This window comes from Chlamydotis macqueenii, chromosome 5, assembly GCF_036417535.1.
Source record: "Chlamydotis macqueenii isolate bChlMac1 chromosome 5, bChlMac1.mat, whole genome shotgun sequence".
In the NCBI taxonomy this organism is placed as follows: Eukaryota; Metazoa; Chordata; class Aves; order Otidiformes; family Otididae; genus Chlamydotis; species Chlamydotis macqueenii.
This window is the reverse complement of record NC_141560.1, coordinates 36,779,367-36,795,828: the sequence shown is the minus strand read 5'-3', so window position 1 is coordinate 36,795,828 and position 16,462 is coordinate 36,779,367. Positions and strand designations below refer to the sequence as shown.

General features: G+C 36.6%; 1 protein-coding gene across 17 annotated transcripts in view; it reads right to left on the bottom strand.

The window, feature by feature from the left end:
- GPHN (gephyrin) overlaps positions 1-16,462 on the bottom strand; it is a 313,321-nt gene that overhangs the window by 207,266 nt on the left and 89,593 nt on the right. For all 17 annotated transcript variants that reach the window (XM_086748177.1, XM_086748178.1, XM_086748161.1 and 14 more), the window contains exon 2: positions 12,985-13,063. In XM_086748177.1, coding sequence (XP_086604303.1) covers positions 12,985-13,063 — 79 coding nt within the window. The remainder of the gene's footprint in view (positions 1-12,984; positions 13,064-16,462) is intronic.

The following is a 16,462-nucleotide window of genomic DNA, read 5'->3' as shown; positions in this document are numbered from 1 at the left end:
TTTTGTTTAGCACAAACAATAAATTGGCTGAAGAGATTAAAAGGTTTCAGAGTGCAAGGGCTACAGCGTACGTATCTTTAAAATGTTCTGCTCAACCGTGCAGGCAAAGGGAGGCACACTTCTCATTGAGTCTGAGATGCTAGTAAAAAGGGGATAAGTTTTTTTCAGTTTTGATTTCTTAAAAACACACTTCACAAAATTCTTTTACAATATAAACCTAATTACCTGTATAAATGAAAAAAACCAAAATTGTTCTGAAATCTCCAAATCTTTACTAGTTCATTTATTAATGAAGCACATACAGATACTCCACCTATTTGAACACAAACATAGCCTACAATTCTTATCTAGCTTTTGGTCACAAATTCATTCCTTGAGGACGTACTTTTAATGTTGTCAGCTTTTGAAGAACAATACAGAGAATACTGTTAAAAATACAAATCTGTCTGTCAAGCATGTTGCTTCATCCCCTCATATGCAGCACAGCCTTTGAAAAGCTCTGTGCCTAAGGCTCATGGCAGGCAGCATTTGTTCTTAAGGCAGGAAGAGGTATAAAGAAAAGGTATTAACTGTATTTTTTTTAATTTTTCTATAAAATTCTTGTTTTCAGAATTTCATCATTTCTTTCAACTGTACCCAAAGAATATTGTCTGAATATGGTACCATTAACTTACAAACTTTCAAAACTGATGCAAGTATAGTCACAATAAAGCAATGTAAGTAAAGATTCTGAGAATCACTTAAGATGTGTTTTGGGTAGATCTATTCATTAAAGGTTGGTGAAAAGTAAAGTTTGCAGTTGCTTATACACACAACGCCAAGCCGATCCACCCGTGTGAATGCATGGACAGGTTGGGCTGGATGGTTGCCACTCAGGATGAGTACATTCTGGGTTTTGTTGCTTATTCTGTGAAAACTGATCTTAGAATTTTAATTTAATTTTAATGCAGAGTACAAACTGATTTGTACTCTGCAGCAGAAACCTGAAATACAATAGGATGACACTCCTGAAGCCTCTGATCTTCCCCCGAAATTCACGCAGGTTTATATGAAAATGAGGTTCTAAGCTGTATGGAACTGTTACGGCAGTGTCATGGTTTAGCCTCAGCCAGCAATTAAGTTCCATGAGGCTGCTCGCTCACTACTCCTCTTCAGTGGGACAGGACAGAGAATTAGAGAAAAAAGAAAAGCAAAACTCATGGGTTGGGATAAAGACAGTTTAACAGGACAGCAAAGGAAGAGAAAACAAGAAAAACCCCACAATAACAGTAATAGAATACACTAAGTGTGTGATTCACAGTACTAATTGCTCACCACCCAGAAGTCGATGCCCAGCCTGCTCCCGAGTATCGATCTCCTGCCCTGTCCAGTGCCATTCCCACTTTCCATACTGAACATGACTTCATATGGTATTGAATATTCTTTTGGCCAGTTTGGGCCAGCTATCCTGGCTGTGTCCCCTCTCAGCTTCTCATGAAAACTAACTCTATCCCAGCTGGAGCCAGGACAGATAGGTTGAATTAAAATTTATTCAAATTTTGTCCTCTGATTTTCAGAGCATTGCAAATGCGGCAGAGTAGGCACAATACAGAGTTTCCTAAAGGAAATGCAGACAATACGGGTACAGCTAGAGCTCCAGGCACAAAATAGACACAACAGCTGCTCATGGTACCACACTCTGCTTCTCAGTCCTGAATCACGCAGCCATCCCAGAACTACAGCGGTAAAAATCTCTCAGTCACATTGTCCTGTATTCTCTTTATTTGTATATGAAAACTAAAACAAAATTACACATTAATCTATTCCCTGGATTATTAGCAATCTGTAGAGTGAATGGCTTTCCAGGCTCTGTTAGAAAAGTGGTTTTTAATGTTAGTGGAAAAGAGGAAAGGATCCACTAAAAGTATTGTTACTTTAGCAGCACATTTCTATCTTTTAATGCATCTTTTGGAAAAATGTAACACAGTAGGCTAAAAAACACCACCTAATAAGTAATAATCAATTTTTTTTAAATCACATGAACAAATGAAATACACTTTGTTAAAATGGAGAAGAGACATTCCAGTTTTGCATTCCCACATTTAATAGTCCCTCTATCATCTGCTCTGTAGTTAAACACTTGCTATTGAACATTTCCACATACTGTACCAAGCTATAGAGCACAGTAATTGTACAGAATGGCTGCAACAAAATAGAGAAATAGACTGAATGAAGAGGGGTTGAGGGAGAAAAAGATCTCTTAATGCGTTTTTTTTAAACAGGTAATCCAATCATGTCAGTCAAATGATACTCCAGAGATTCCTGCATTCTCTAAAACAATCACCTATCTGAAAATGACACCAACAACAAATTTCACAGAAACACTGTATTTCCAATGAAAAATATCAATTAATAGACAAGATGCATTCTCATATCTGAAAGTGAATAACCAATAGTTATAGAATAAAAATGTCTATTGGAATACAATGAAGGGGTTTAAATTTGAGGTAAAAAGAAAGATGCTGTAGCTAAGAAAAAGTAGAAAGCTTAAAACAGAATTAGTAAGGGTGTAAAGGGAAGCATTTAGTGTTGCAATATAACTGTGTTTCTTTGAAATAACTGTCTGCGGAAAATCACTTGAGGTCATTTTTGGACTCTTGATATGTCAGTTTTGTACTTCAAGGCTGTCATCACCCTCAGAAAGTATACTTACAGTCTAGTTATGCTCTTGTGATGTTTATATGTTAGCACAGATAAAGGGGAAAAGCATAAGTGAAGAACCCATGGTAAAATTCAAGTTACAGTGAAAGAAGGTGAGAAAAGCGTACATGAAAGCAACACAAAAATTATCTTGGGATACCTATACCTCTTCCTTCTTAAGCCACTATCTGTACAGATTTGTGCTGTACAGGGTAAAAATAAAGTGATTTTAAAGAGTCCTCCACGACAGTGATGGCAGGACAATTCCTTCTAATTATGAGGGCAATCTAGAATTTAAATACAGTGAGTATTGTATAAAACCATGAAAACATCTCTAGGTAGCAATTTTCTGTATCTCAATGTCAGAATCATTCTTAAGATGTGTAGTAAAGGCTTTCTTTATATTCGAAGCTAAGTGTTCTATTATAACATTTCAGTAGATGATCCATTTCCCCTGCTAACTTAATCTATACTGCACATAAGTACACAAATTTCACATAAGTATTCTCCAAATAAGGCACTCTTTCAAGTATTTATAGCTTTGACAAAATTTATTCTCTTCCACAAAAAGACTCATGTCTAGGGGTCAGCTCACAACTGATTTTCAGAAGAAAGAGCATTTCAGAAGAATATTTAGTCATTTTTAACAGTGAGATTAGAGGAGAAAAATTTTCTCCTGAGTAGCAATTATTACAGCTCCTGTTGAGAGGCTTTTGTTCGTCCATTACCGGGAGTTCCAAGTTTAAATTCAGCCCTATCAGGGAAGCCCACTCTACCTTCAAGGACAAGTATTTGCTGACCCCATGGAAAAATATTTCAAGCTCGCATCTGCTCCTCTATTTATGAAACTACTGTTCCTAAAAGCTATACAAAAAAAAAAGCTATACAAAAAAAAAGCTATACAAAAAAAAAGCTATACAAAAAAAAAGCTATAAAAAAAAAAAGCTATACAAAAAAAAAGCGCTATACAAGAAAAAGCGCTATACAAAAAAAAGCGCTATACAAAAAAAAAGCGCTATACAAAAAAAAAGCGCTATACAAAAAAAAAGCTATACAAAAAAAAAAGCTATACAAAAAAAAAAAGGTATACAAAAAAAAAAAGGTATACAAAAAAAAAAGGTATACAAAAAAAAAGTATACAAAAATTGCCATACTAGCTCAGTCTAAAGGTCCACACAATTCAGTATGATGTTTCTGGTGTTGAGAAACAGATGCTTAGGGAACAAACATATGACATAGCACATGATTTGTCCCCTGGTTCACACTTACTGCCTTTTGCCATCTTCAGTTCAGGAGCTTTGCTGACCTAGACACTGCACGCAGACCATGAGCTTTAACAGTCACAGAAGGTCCATCAGTTTAATTCCTTTTTTTGTATCTATCATTTATACTCCACGCTTCCACATGATGTTATATCAATTATGAAATATTCAGTTCTGCTACACTTGAATAAGAATGTACTTTTATTCATTTCAAATCTGCTGTCTGAATTTTTGTCCTGTCACAATTTCTGATCTGTGAAAAACAGTGAATAATTAACTGCCTCTGACTTTTTTTTTTTTAAATGCTATTCATTCTGTCTAACTCCACCATACGTTCTTTCTTGGTTAAAGTGAAAAGTTTAGTCTCTTTAATTTCTCTTTGTGTGGAAGCTGTTCCAAATCTCTGCTTATTCTTATGATCCATACCATACCTTTTTTAGAAGCTAATACAGTAGTCCAGACGTAAGCTTATACAGTCATATAAATAGGTCTTCTGGTTTGTTCTCTATTTTTTTTTTCAGTAAGTCCTCATATCTTATTTTCTTTTCTGAGAGTACAGAAATACATTTAATACGCTGCTGAGTATTAAAAGGATCTTCTCAGAGAACCATGCACTGATGTAGGTTAACCTAAGATCAGCACTGGACCACCTCTCTCCTGTAGAATCACACAATATATTTCTTTCCAATGTCTAGACATCATGAAAAGGTAGTCCCTTTAAATAATCAGAAAAGATCTGGATATAAACAGAAACAAAGGCCACAGTCAGGAAGAATGAGGTCAGGTGAAGAATCAGGTTAGCTGAGATTCGGATGAATCCTGGAGGTGGCAAAATGGGCTTAGAAGAGGCTGTTGGAGTTCTGAGAATCACACATCCTCAAAGAGTGGAAAGCTGAAGAAAAGGGCAAACGCAACAGAAAAAGACCCCTCCACAAGAAGCTTGAAATTAGAAGATCAAGAAAGGCAAGACATGTACAGCATAATCCCTCAAAGAAATTCCCACCATTATACAAGAAGCTTTTAAAAGAATCTTGGACTGTGATTTTAAAATATGGAATATTGACCAGGAAGCTGGGCTGCTATGTCATTAAATGCAGAAGCAAATGGTGGGATGTAAAATCATATTCAACCAAATGAACACTTTACATTCTACTCCAATCTATTCTTATCATTTATTAGTGCAAATGATCACAGAAAAAAAGTCTTCCGATATTTAACTCAGACTGTGACAGTACCTATTACATACTCCATTTTCCTACTTGTTCTATATAAAGTCATTTTGGTCTGATCCTGAATATACCCAGACATTCAGGAGTCTTGTCTATATTCCTTCCAAATGCAAAGCAAAAAAATCACAATTGTAATATTACTGATGTGTACTGGGTCTGGTTGGGATGGAGTTGACTTTCTTCACAGCAGCTGGTAGGGTGCTGCATATTGGATTTGTGCCTAAATCAGCGCTGATAAAACATGGGTGTGTTAACTATAGCTGAACAGTGCTTGCACAGCATCAAAGCCTTTTCTTTTCCCCCGCTGTCCCCTCCCAAGAGTTGGGAGGGGACACAGCTAGCACTGCTGACTCAAACTGACCAAAGGCATATTCCACACCAGGACATCAAAGCTCAAGGAAAGGAGGAATGAGGGTGAGGTTAGCAGCTGTGGCATTTGGCTTCCGAAGCGACCTCGCTTTCCAGAAACTTTTCCAGGTTAAACATCAGCCTGCTGATGGGAAGTAGTGAACTACTTCGTATTAAGGCTCTTTCCTGTACAGCAGGAGAATGTAAGGTATTAAGATAAAAGGATTTAAAAATTGCAACTGCAGAAAAAAAAAACAGCATGAATTCTAAGTGGCAAGCATAGTGGACACTTTTAAAATCAAAGTTTAAAAACATACATAGAGACAATTTTTAACCAGTTTTGTGAAACTGTCTAGATTGAAACTTGATCAACATTTTCCAACTTGTGTCCTACATATTTCTTTTCAGATAGTAAATATAGTAAAACAGCAAAAAGGACACAGGTTTTCCTTAGAACCTTTGTTAATATATTTTCCAGCATTTTCATTTATAAATGAAAGTTTAAGTACATCTAATAAAAAAACCCAAATTTTAACCCTGAAAGTGAAGGATCTAGTAAATCTCCATAACCAGTTATGATGTTTCTTAATCCAACAAACACCATATATCCATTTATAACTGTTAGCTCCAGAATAAGTCAGAGAAAACAAACATTTCTTTGGGCAGCTCCATAAAAGAGTGCATATCAAATGCATTAAATTTGAAACTTCCTAACAACAAGGAGGATCTCCAATTACAGATCTTGTAAGTAAAGTTTCCTGAACTTCTTATGTAGATAGAGATTCCTGGCTAACAAACTTCAAGCAGTGCAGCCCTGCACAACAGAAAAGTACTGGAACTAATTCTAAAACTAAAAACTGAAAAGCCAGAGTGAGCACCCAAGTTGCAGCTGCCATGCAAGCGAACAACCATCTCCCCTCAGCAATGCTTATCAACCCAGACACAGCACTGGGGCTGCACAGCCCCAGGTTTCAGACCAACTTTTCAGTTACTTGATTTGCTCATAATTTTCTCCATTGCAATCTATCACAGGGCACTGCAAGTGCAAAAGGAAGAAAACTCCTTCTAAGAATCTGGAAATCATATGATGAAAGAAGATAACTTTGTTCTGAATGTAACTACTACTCGTTGATAAAACTGACATGGAGCTTTAAAGAGGTTACGGGAGACTGCTTTGAGGCAAGACAAAAAAAAATTCAGAGTTGAAAGTTACTAAGTGCTTAAGACAGACATTTTTCTTATGTTCTGCTTTGCCACAGACTGCTGCTAAGGTTTTGCTTCAGACAGATGAGGTTGTTCCTACACGTTTATGAGTCATTAAGCCTAAACAGCCAAAGAAAAATGCATGTAATATTAGCAATTTTTGCTACAAATTGCCAAGGAATCTTGTACGTTAAGAAAATTATTTTCTTGAAGCACAAATAATGGAGAAGGTCTTCAATGAAATAGAAAAGTAGATTTCCCTCAGATAATCATTATGCCTAGAGAGCCCCTTACAAAATGTATGTAGAAAACATTTAGGGACTTGTTCATATGACTGGAGGTAGAAATTATTTGGCATGTAAACTAGCGAACTACTATCTCCGTGTTACATTTGATGGAGTCTGTTTGGACTACAGAAAAGTCAAGCAGGGAAAGTGGCCTGAGAAGAAACCTTGGACACTTAAGCTAAGCATATTTTAATTATCTCCAAGGGCACATGTAAACTCTGCTTGCAGCTGAAGCAGATAAAGACTTGTCTCACTCATTCCCCTAGACCGATCAGAAACCAATGAGAATAGCATGAGGCCAATCCTATTTATAGCAACCTTAAGAAGCGCTTATTAGATGACACTCATCATCATCATCAATTACTTTAGGTAGGTGTCAGATCTTTGCAAGTTTGCTAAGTACAAGCTTTTTCATTTAGATGCTGTACTTAAAATAGGCTGCACTTCTGTTACATCTCAGTATTGCTCCTCTGCAGAACAGAGCACTCTGGGATACTATAGCGAGTCCTGCAATTGTCCTGGCAAAGTCCATCTGATGAAGTCACTTGATGCTTACAGATGAGCTCACTAACAGGAAAGAAGAGAGACAAGAAAAGTAGTTTTGTAAGCCAGGCCTTTTAGGGAAAACCTGTGCTAATACAGTCAAATAACAGACAAACAACTGAGCATGAACTCCCACTAGAAAGCTGCTCCAAAACAAGATAACAGCAGATAGGATTAAAGAAATGTTTCCTCTCTATGCTGCATTACTGAGACCAGCAGTTAAACAAAAGAAACAGGCATGACACTCATATTATAACAGACACTGAAAGATGAGAAAGGCTGCACAAAGGGGAGGAGAGAACCGATATCATCATAATATGGGATTTGTAACCTTCATCAAGACCAAATATGCTAATGATTTTCAAGTGACAAGCAAAACCCAGAAAAAATGAACTACAATACTTCCAGTCATCCCAACAACTGCTACTGAACAATAAGTTCCTTCAAATGAAGACAGACACTGAAATTTTACATCCACAATCTTCAAGTTGTATTTATCAGGTCTTCAATCCTCCAGTATAGCTTGTGTCTTCAGTAAGATAACAAAATCAGAGCTCCTCAATAATTTCTTCATCATCTTCAGTCTTTAAGATTCAGTGACAAATTCCAAAGCTCTCACAACTACTTCCCAATAAAGTATCTAGCTCCTCCTTCTCAGATTGTAAAATACAAGGCAGTGTCAATGACAATGTCTGTCAGACTTCTATCATGGATAAATGGAATTCAAAGTTCATGCAGGAGTTTCTAACACAGACCTGTTAAACTTGTGGATTATTAACACCTTGGTTGCCTTTCTAATATAATTACAGGGAAGGCAAATAACACTTTCGTCTCAGAACTTTTATTAAAATAAAAGCTTCTGTAGTATATAGGTATTAGAACAACTTTCGATCTCCTGACAGAAGTCTCCTGTTCTTACCTTTTAGATTTATCAACCTTCTCTTAAATGAAGTCAGTTAATCTGAAGATATGAAATAACAGTTCAGATATGATGTGATTTTGCCTAGAAAGAAGGAAATTATTCAGAATCTCTTGGATGTTGTTCATCTCTAAGAAGCTCCAAAGATGTTTCCAAAATAAATGCATATCAGTGATTATATGCAGCTGCCACTACTGAATTGCACAGAAAGATTAAAAGCACTCTCCTTTCTGTCTAGACAAATACTTTATAAACTTTATGTCTACATACAGGCTAGAGCTAAAAGGAACATCTTATAAAGCGACACTAAGAGCTAAAATTTGGGAATGTCTACACATAGACCTGCTTGAAGTAGGTAGAGGTATATCTAACCCTCTAATGATCTGATGGTTCGTGCTTCATGTGAGTATTTAAATAACTTAAGAGCTAGAAGAAATTCAGTAGTAAAGAATCCAGGAGGAGTTTCAGGTGATAGCTATATTGAATTCTATCTAACCTGTTTCTCTCCTAAGCACAGACTGGTATTCAATGTGGAGAAGAGGGGAAGAAAGATGGTAGCATTCGGCCTGTTCCTGAGCAAGGAGTCAAATTAATTAATCAGTTCTCAGTCTTTCCTTGAGTACCAGCTTAAGAAATTTTGCCTTGCTATAGAGACTCAAAGATCTCCCCACAGAAGCAGGACTTTGCTAACATCTTAAGCTGTTCCATTGCTTTTTACCTTAGCTGAATATAGCCTGAAGAACATCTGAACCACCATCCAAGAGCCACCAGCCTAGTTCCCCCTGCCTGCTGTCTGCAGCTCTGTTGTTTAGGACCATTCATGGAAAGACACCTATAGTCTTCTCATATACATAAAGCTCCTCTGTGGAATTCAAAATTTTAAGTCTTTTTTTATGTGTTACTGGAATGCTAGGCAGGGCTGGGAGGGGGTGCATCATCTAAACCAAATCATTGGCTTTGAATATTGATAGCCACATGAAGTTACCTATATAGCAACCAAAGTAAGTTCCACCTGGTTTTTGCTCATATTAACTTTGCTGATGCCAAACTGCCAGCATGCATACCTTTTTCATAGAAGAAAAAAAAAAAGGGACAAAAAAAAAAAAAAAAAAAAAAAAGGTTGCCCTTAGTGTTCTCTACACTTAACCATGATCAAATATACATAGACTATAATCTGTAGGGCTCTCCCTGACATTCTGTACAATGGATTCCAGCTTAATTATCAAACTGACATTTAGTATTTTTTCCAACTATCCAAACAATTTAATCTGCTATAAATTGAACTCTTTCTCATCAGCCAAAAAGAACAGTTCCTTTAATAATCTTTATATACTGTAGGCAGCTCATACTTCCTCTCTTGTGCTGTTGTTTTCTAAATCAGTAACACCTGTCATACACTGCACTTTCTAACCACCTTCTCTTGCCATTCTCCTATACACCTCTATATCTTCCAGTTTTGTATCCCAAACTGGACACCGTATACAGCAGAGATATCATGGGGCTCTGAGCAATATGATCTGGTTGGAGATGTCCCTTCTCCTTGCAGGGGGGATGGACTGGATGACCTTTAAAGGTCCCTTCCAACCCAAACTGTTCTATGATTCTGTGATCAGCCTCAATGAATAAAGAACCGCAGTTAATTCTCAAATCACCTTTTCAGTAGAACTTCTAAATCAACTTTTTGTTCAAATTCAACTTTTCTGTAACTAACTACAAAATGAGATTTAATTTTAAAGTTGTTGCATGCTTTCTTTGCCCACAGCCAGTCAGCAACTCCTCACTTTATTTCTTTGATATGCTTGGTTTTTTTCTTAAGCAACATTTCCATTTTCATTGACAGAGTGAAAAAAATACACAAAGAGATAATCAAACTCCAGATTTGAGCAGTAGATCTTTTATTACTAATGACAAGATAATTGAAAGCACAACGAGTTTACAAAGTCCAGACAGCTCTACCTGGGAAATCAACTGGGGAAAAAAAGACTTCTCCAACAATTAGGCACACTTGATATAAATCAGACACTAATTAAAAAACTCTACAATGCTATCTTTATAGAGTTTCATTTCATGTAAAGACACACTTTCAATCCTGCAGAAAAAGCCTTCTGCAATAGCAAAAGAGAAGTTGTCTGTGATGGAATTAAGAGAGGCAAACAACAAGGGAGATGCCAGTGCAGCTTAGAAAACTGTATGAAGTAGCTAAGTCTCATAGGAAATGGACACCATTCCAAATGCATTTTACACAATGTGTCAAGCTATTCTAATCTAAAACCATTTAAATTTTTTGTACTATCCTCTTGGTGTATTACACTGTATTTCAACCTCTGCTGCTAACCCATCATCTGCTAGTAACGTGAACTCCGGTTAAAAGTATACACTGATTATCTATTTATATGCTAATGAACCTAAAATCTCTTGCACTCTTTGTTAAACTACTTTATTAGTATCATACATTACAAATACCCTGTGAACCTTTAGAGTGACAGAGTAATTTGCAGAGAAAGCATTAGAGTTTTTTATGCAAATCTGATGTTGGTAGCTGATATTAGGTTACAAAGAAAACAGGTAGCTTCTTTACAGTCAGAGCAAATGAGCACCCAAAAAATCCTAAACTGTAAATATTAAGCTAGTAAGAGGACGAATCAAATATTATTTTGCTATTTCAAGTATCATCATAGGCTAAAATCTTAGATAAATACTCTAAAGATTTTAATTACACTTTACTCTTATTTCTAGAAAGGTTAAAACACCTCTTTGGCTGGCACTGCCATGCTTCAGCTCCACACTGTCCTTTGCATTTATCTTTGCGTAACAAAGAATTCAGATGCCATGGGACCTCAGAGTCATCTACAAAAGGCTGGGCTGAACAATACAGCCTTAGATCGTTTCTTCATTTTGGAGAATCACTCATACTATTACACATTTTGCAAGAACTCTTACGGCAAGAATATCAATTTGGAAAGACAAAACAGAGTCTATACATTGCTACCATTAGGTAGGAAGAAGCAGACTTTTCTTGCACTAAAATCTGTCATGCAAGTGTCACAGACAATCCTTGAGACCTAACACATGCTTTGAGACTTTATTTTATCTTTCAGAGTGATAAAAATGGCTACATTGCAGTCACTTATGCTTATGCTGTAAGCAACAGAAATCTATTTCATTTATTTTGCAGACTACAATAATTTATTACAATCTTCTTTATGTAAGTTATGGTCAGGGAAGGAAACTAGAAGATTCCATCACTTTTGGTAAACAGCAAGGAAAATGATCATTCTACAGCAAAGGCAATTAATCCTTTCTGAAAGTAAACTCCAGAGGTGCAAAACCCAACCTATATATAGCACAAAAGTATATCTGCAGCTCAAAAAGCCACATACAATTCTCAAAGGAAAAAAAAACCCAACCACTCAAAAGACAAATTTTGCTTGAAATTTAAGACCTTTGAAACAGCCTTGACTTCAATACTTAGATAGTAATTATTAAAGATGTACCTATCGCATTCATTCTGTGAATCTCAAGCAACAATTATACTTATTCCTGTACCTCTATTGTTTCAGAAGTATAAATTATAAAATATTACTTGTATTACGTCAAAATTGCCCAAGAATGCATGTATATATGCATATATGTCATTTACATGTAGCAGCATGACAAAACAAATTCCACATCTGCTTTATTACTAAAAATCCTCTGTAACTGAAATAGGATGTCAAATACACCTTATTTTCTACTACTTCCTAACCAACACTGAAAACTGTGCTCTGCCAGTGCAAGGGCTCATCGTGTTAGGACCCACTGTGGAAGGCACTACCATTTGTGTGCAAAAGATACGAATTTTCCCCCTCTTTCCCTTCCCTCATAACAAGCGGCACACTTGTGCATGCTAGCGAGAACATTTTCAGCTAGTACCGAAGTTAACTGAAGACAACAACAACAACAAAAAAAAGTTTGATACAATTTCACGTGTGGCTCAGAGCTCAGGAGGCTGAATTTTATTTTAGAGGAAAATACAACACTGAGGTGAAGACCACTAGTCTTGCCATGAAGTAAAAATTAGATCATCCGCTCATGTACTTGAATTAAAACAGGTGGTAGAGGAAGAAATAAGTACCAGCTGTATGAAATAAGATACAAAGGTTCTATATGTTAAGAAAATTGACAATAACATAATTATCCAATGATCTCCTAATTTATATGTAGTTCCTCCTTAAACAAAGAGAGGCAACAATGTATATACAACTCTCCCACAGAAATACCAGCATGCATAATCTGTTACCTCTGATGACTGCTCTTGTGCTTATTGGATGTTAGTTCATGAACAGAAGTAGGTAAAAAACGATGTGGTTTTAATATTATTTGTCTGTATTAAAAACTAACAACTTGGCAAGCATATTACCGCTAAAGTAGTAAGTGTACTTCATCATACTACTTCTTTATGTAATAACAAAACTACTCACAAGGATATAATGAAGAAGCTTTTCTTTGCTTAGCAATAAGAGCCAGATACTCACAAAGAAGGGTCTTGGACCAGATCTTTAAGGTTTATCCCACTACGATCCTCTGCAAGGTTCCTGAAGCAACTGTCACTTACTAAAAAAAAAAAAAAAGAAATAAAATTAAAACAAAACAAAAAAGAAACCAGAGAAACAAAAGAGGTGGAAATTTAAGAACAGAATGCCGTTCTTTTGATTAACTGGAATCACTTTTTGGTGTTGGGTATAATTTTTATAAAGTCTGGTTTGCAGTGATGTGTCACCTAATTTAAAAATAAGTCAACTCAATGGAAAGTGATAAACACTGTATCACAGATCATGGGGAAATAATCTGTTTCAGCTGGTGTCCTTACTACTACTCCACCTGTGGCTACAGGAAGTCTCAGACACAAATACTGGATGTGCGAGTATACACAGATACCCATACATGTAACAGCAGAGCCTTAACCACGCACCGGTCAGTGTTCTTTACCTAATCAGAACCAGTCACAGCTGCTTTTCGTTTAAGTTCACAGTTGTTCATGGGTTAGCAAAGATGTTTAATATGAGCAATAGCCAAAACAAAAACAACAGCAAAAAAAAAAATTGAAACAGCTTATAAAGTTCAGGTAAAGCAGCTAGTTACTATTATAATTGAAATTAGAACACAGTCAATTTCACAACTCCAAATCTGCTCTCTTGGCTAATTCTCTCAGCAAACGTACCCCATTCCCACAAGCGGGCTCATTTCTCTTAAACACCACCACAGTCAGAGAGGTGGAAAAAATTGCAGTAAAACAAATGCTTTTAAAAAAATCAGCACCAGTTTGAAGGAATTACAGTTATTTTTGGCTACAGCAAACTTTCTGAAGGACACAGAGGCTGTGATATTGCAAAATCAGTGTAAGGATCTACTTGCTATAACTAGCAAGGTAACCTGCCAGACAGAGGAGAACTTACGAAGAAATGCATTACTGCTCATCTTCTGACACAGAACACAGCCTTGCATTTGGTGAAAGGAGATGTCTTCAAAATCATCCACAAAAACAAGTGTTCCTACTTCATTCTCTCTAAATGCAAGATACTCTTTTTAATTTACATCTATAACTATTCATGTGCATCACACCAGCACTGAAAAAATGTAAATCATTCCCAAAATACGGTATTTTCACAGATTACGATAGGTACTGTGACAGACCTACCTAACACACTGCAAAACTGCAAAACACTTCTACTAGCACCCCTTGTTGCCAACGCATCTCACGAGCATGAAGCCTGTTACTCTGCGGGGAAAGACAAGAACAGGAAGAAAGGGTCCCAGAAGAAGGGGCTGGGGTAGCTGATGATATGTACTGGCCCCAGCTCTCGCACCAAGCCTGACAGCTAACAGGATACGACAACAGCAGCAGTATTTGTCAACTGTTGATAACATTAAGAAATTTACTCACTTTGTACCTAAACACTGTAACAATCAGTTGATATCCTAAGCTTCTCCTATCTGCTGTCTCTGAAAAGGCTATCTAACAGTTGCGGGTCACACACAGTCCCCGAAAGCCAGGCAGTAAATGACAAGGAGCCTCTTGTCTTTTGAGTTAATTGCCATGGATCTTCAGTTTAAACAGCAGCTACTTGTGCTAGCAAAGTCCAGAACTCCTGGCCTGTTCCTCCCAAAACAGTTTAATCATTGTCTCAATACCAAACTGGAGTTTAACTGTACTGAGTTTGCGAGAGCTACCTACCTCGCTCATCTTCAACACCCTGGGCCTTCAGACATTTTTCATTTCCCTGCACATCTATTGCACTGAACCCAGGACCTTTGAATTTACAAAGTCTCCAACTCCTGAGCTAAAGGAGTAATCCCAAGATCAACAGATTTGCAAACAACGTACACTCTAGATTTTATGGGAGAACAAAAATCCCAGCTAAGTTGATATTTGATAGTTTATATTTGCCTCTGGTCAAGTTTGGCAACAAAACAGTAAACAGAGCATTTTACCTACTGTCTTGTCATAAATCCTACACTGAGGTAGGTGACAGATAGTGAGGTACTGACAGATCTCCTATCCCAACACTACACATCATGAATAAAAATGACGGTTGATAATGTTTTTTCACTATTGACAAATCAAACATTTCTTAAGTATTAAATATTTCATATAAACGTTGTATTTTTTCTGTTTTCTTCTCTAATCTCCTCATCAAACGTAATAACATTTATAACTGAAGAAACTATTGTGACTGTTGTAAAACTTTTTAAAGGGGAAAATGAAAAATAACAACATAAAATTATTTTATTGTTAAAACTGGCCATTATTTGTCCATATAATTCATGAAGTTTATTAAACAAAATGTGTTTGAAATAAACGTTTAAAATGAAAGCCTAGATTTGCCAGAGACTGTCCTTCTCTTACTCATCCCAATACAAACCTAATATTATAATACCCTTTTTATGAGTGAAGTTGAAAACTGCAAACCTTCCCTCCAGTTAGAGGAGCTGGGCAATACAAGCTTTTGCTAAAAAGACTCAACATCAGAAAAAGGTATCAGCCTTATTGCCCTCCCTCACCCCTTATTTTTATTGCAAATTTGCAAGAAAGCCTCTTCTTAGGTTACTGTTCTAGCCTGAATCAGAAAACACAGATGCCTCAGATAAATGTGAAAAATTTCAAACACAGTTTTAACAACAAAGAATTCCAACAGTTTAGTTAATAGTCACCAAAACAAAATTTCTGAAAACTAACATTTGACTATAATTGCCAATTAAATTACTGGTATTGTTGGCAACAAGAGAACTTCCAGTGAAAGGAAATAACCCAGCAGAATAGGCTGGAATAAGACCCCTTACAGGAAGACTTTGGCACACTTTACTGACCTGCATACAAGCACAGCCACGCTCCCATACGTCCTTGCAAAATCTAGCCCAGGAAAGAAAACAGATGTCCAGCAGTAACCATGAGGTGGAAGCAATCAGAGTAGGTACTACATTTCTCATGGCTTAGAAAACCATAAATCAACACTGGATGTATTTTTAAAAATGGTATACTCTGAAATGCAAGCTATTTATTTTCAACAGGAAATAAGGTGAAACTATGTTTGATGGTATGGGAGAAAGATTGGGATGGTCAATGGTGCTTTAAGGTTTGAGGGAAGTGAAAATTAGCAACCAGGCAAAGAGGAGGTTTGAGGGAAGAAAAGACAGAAGAAAACTTTGCATCACAGACACAAAATGCACTACATACAAAAAGGTCATGCAGGATTGTATTGTCTTGTTTCAAAATTTTATTATTATTTTTAATCCTTCAAAAGTTTATAAAAGCTAGTATTTTAAGCAGTGTTGAGTGCATGATTTATGGAGAGATAAAGAACTGTTAGCTGCTCCCGTCTACATACACACCAAGTGGCTGCGCCTCCGATCTGTATTACACCCCCACGTATACTTCCTCATAGACAAGGACAGTCACAACAAAAAAAAGCTCCCTAAAACACACTTGCTCCATGGAGTATTGTACACACAATG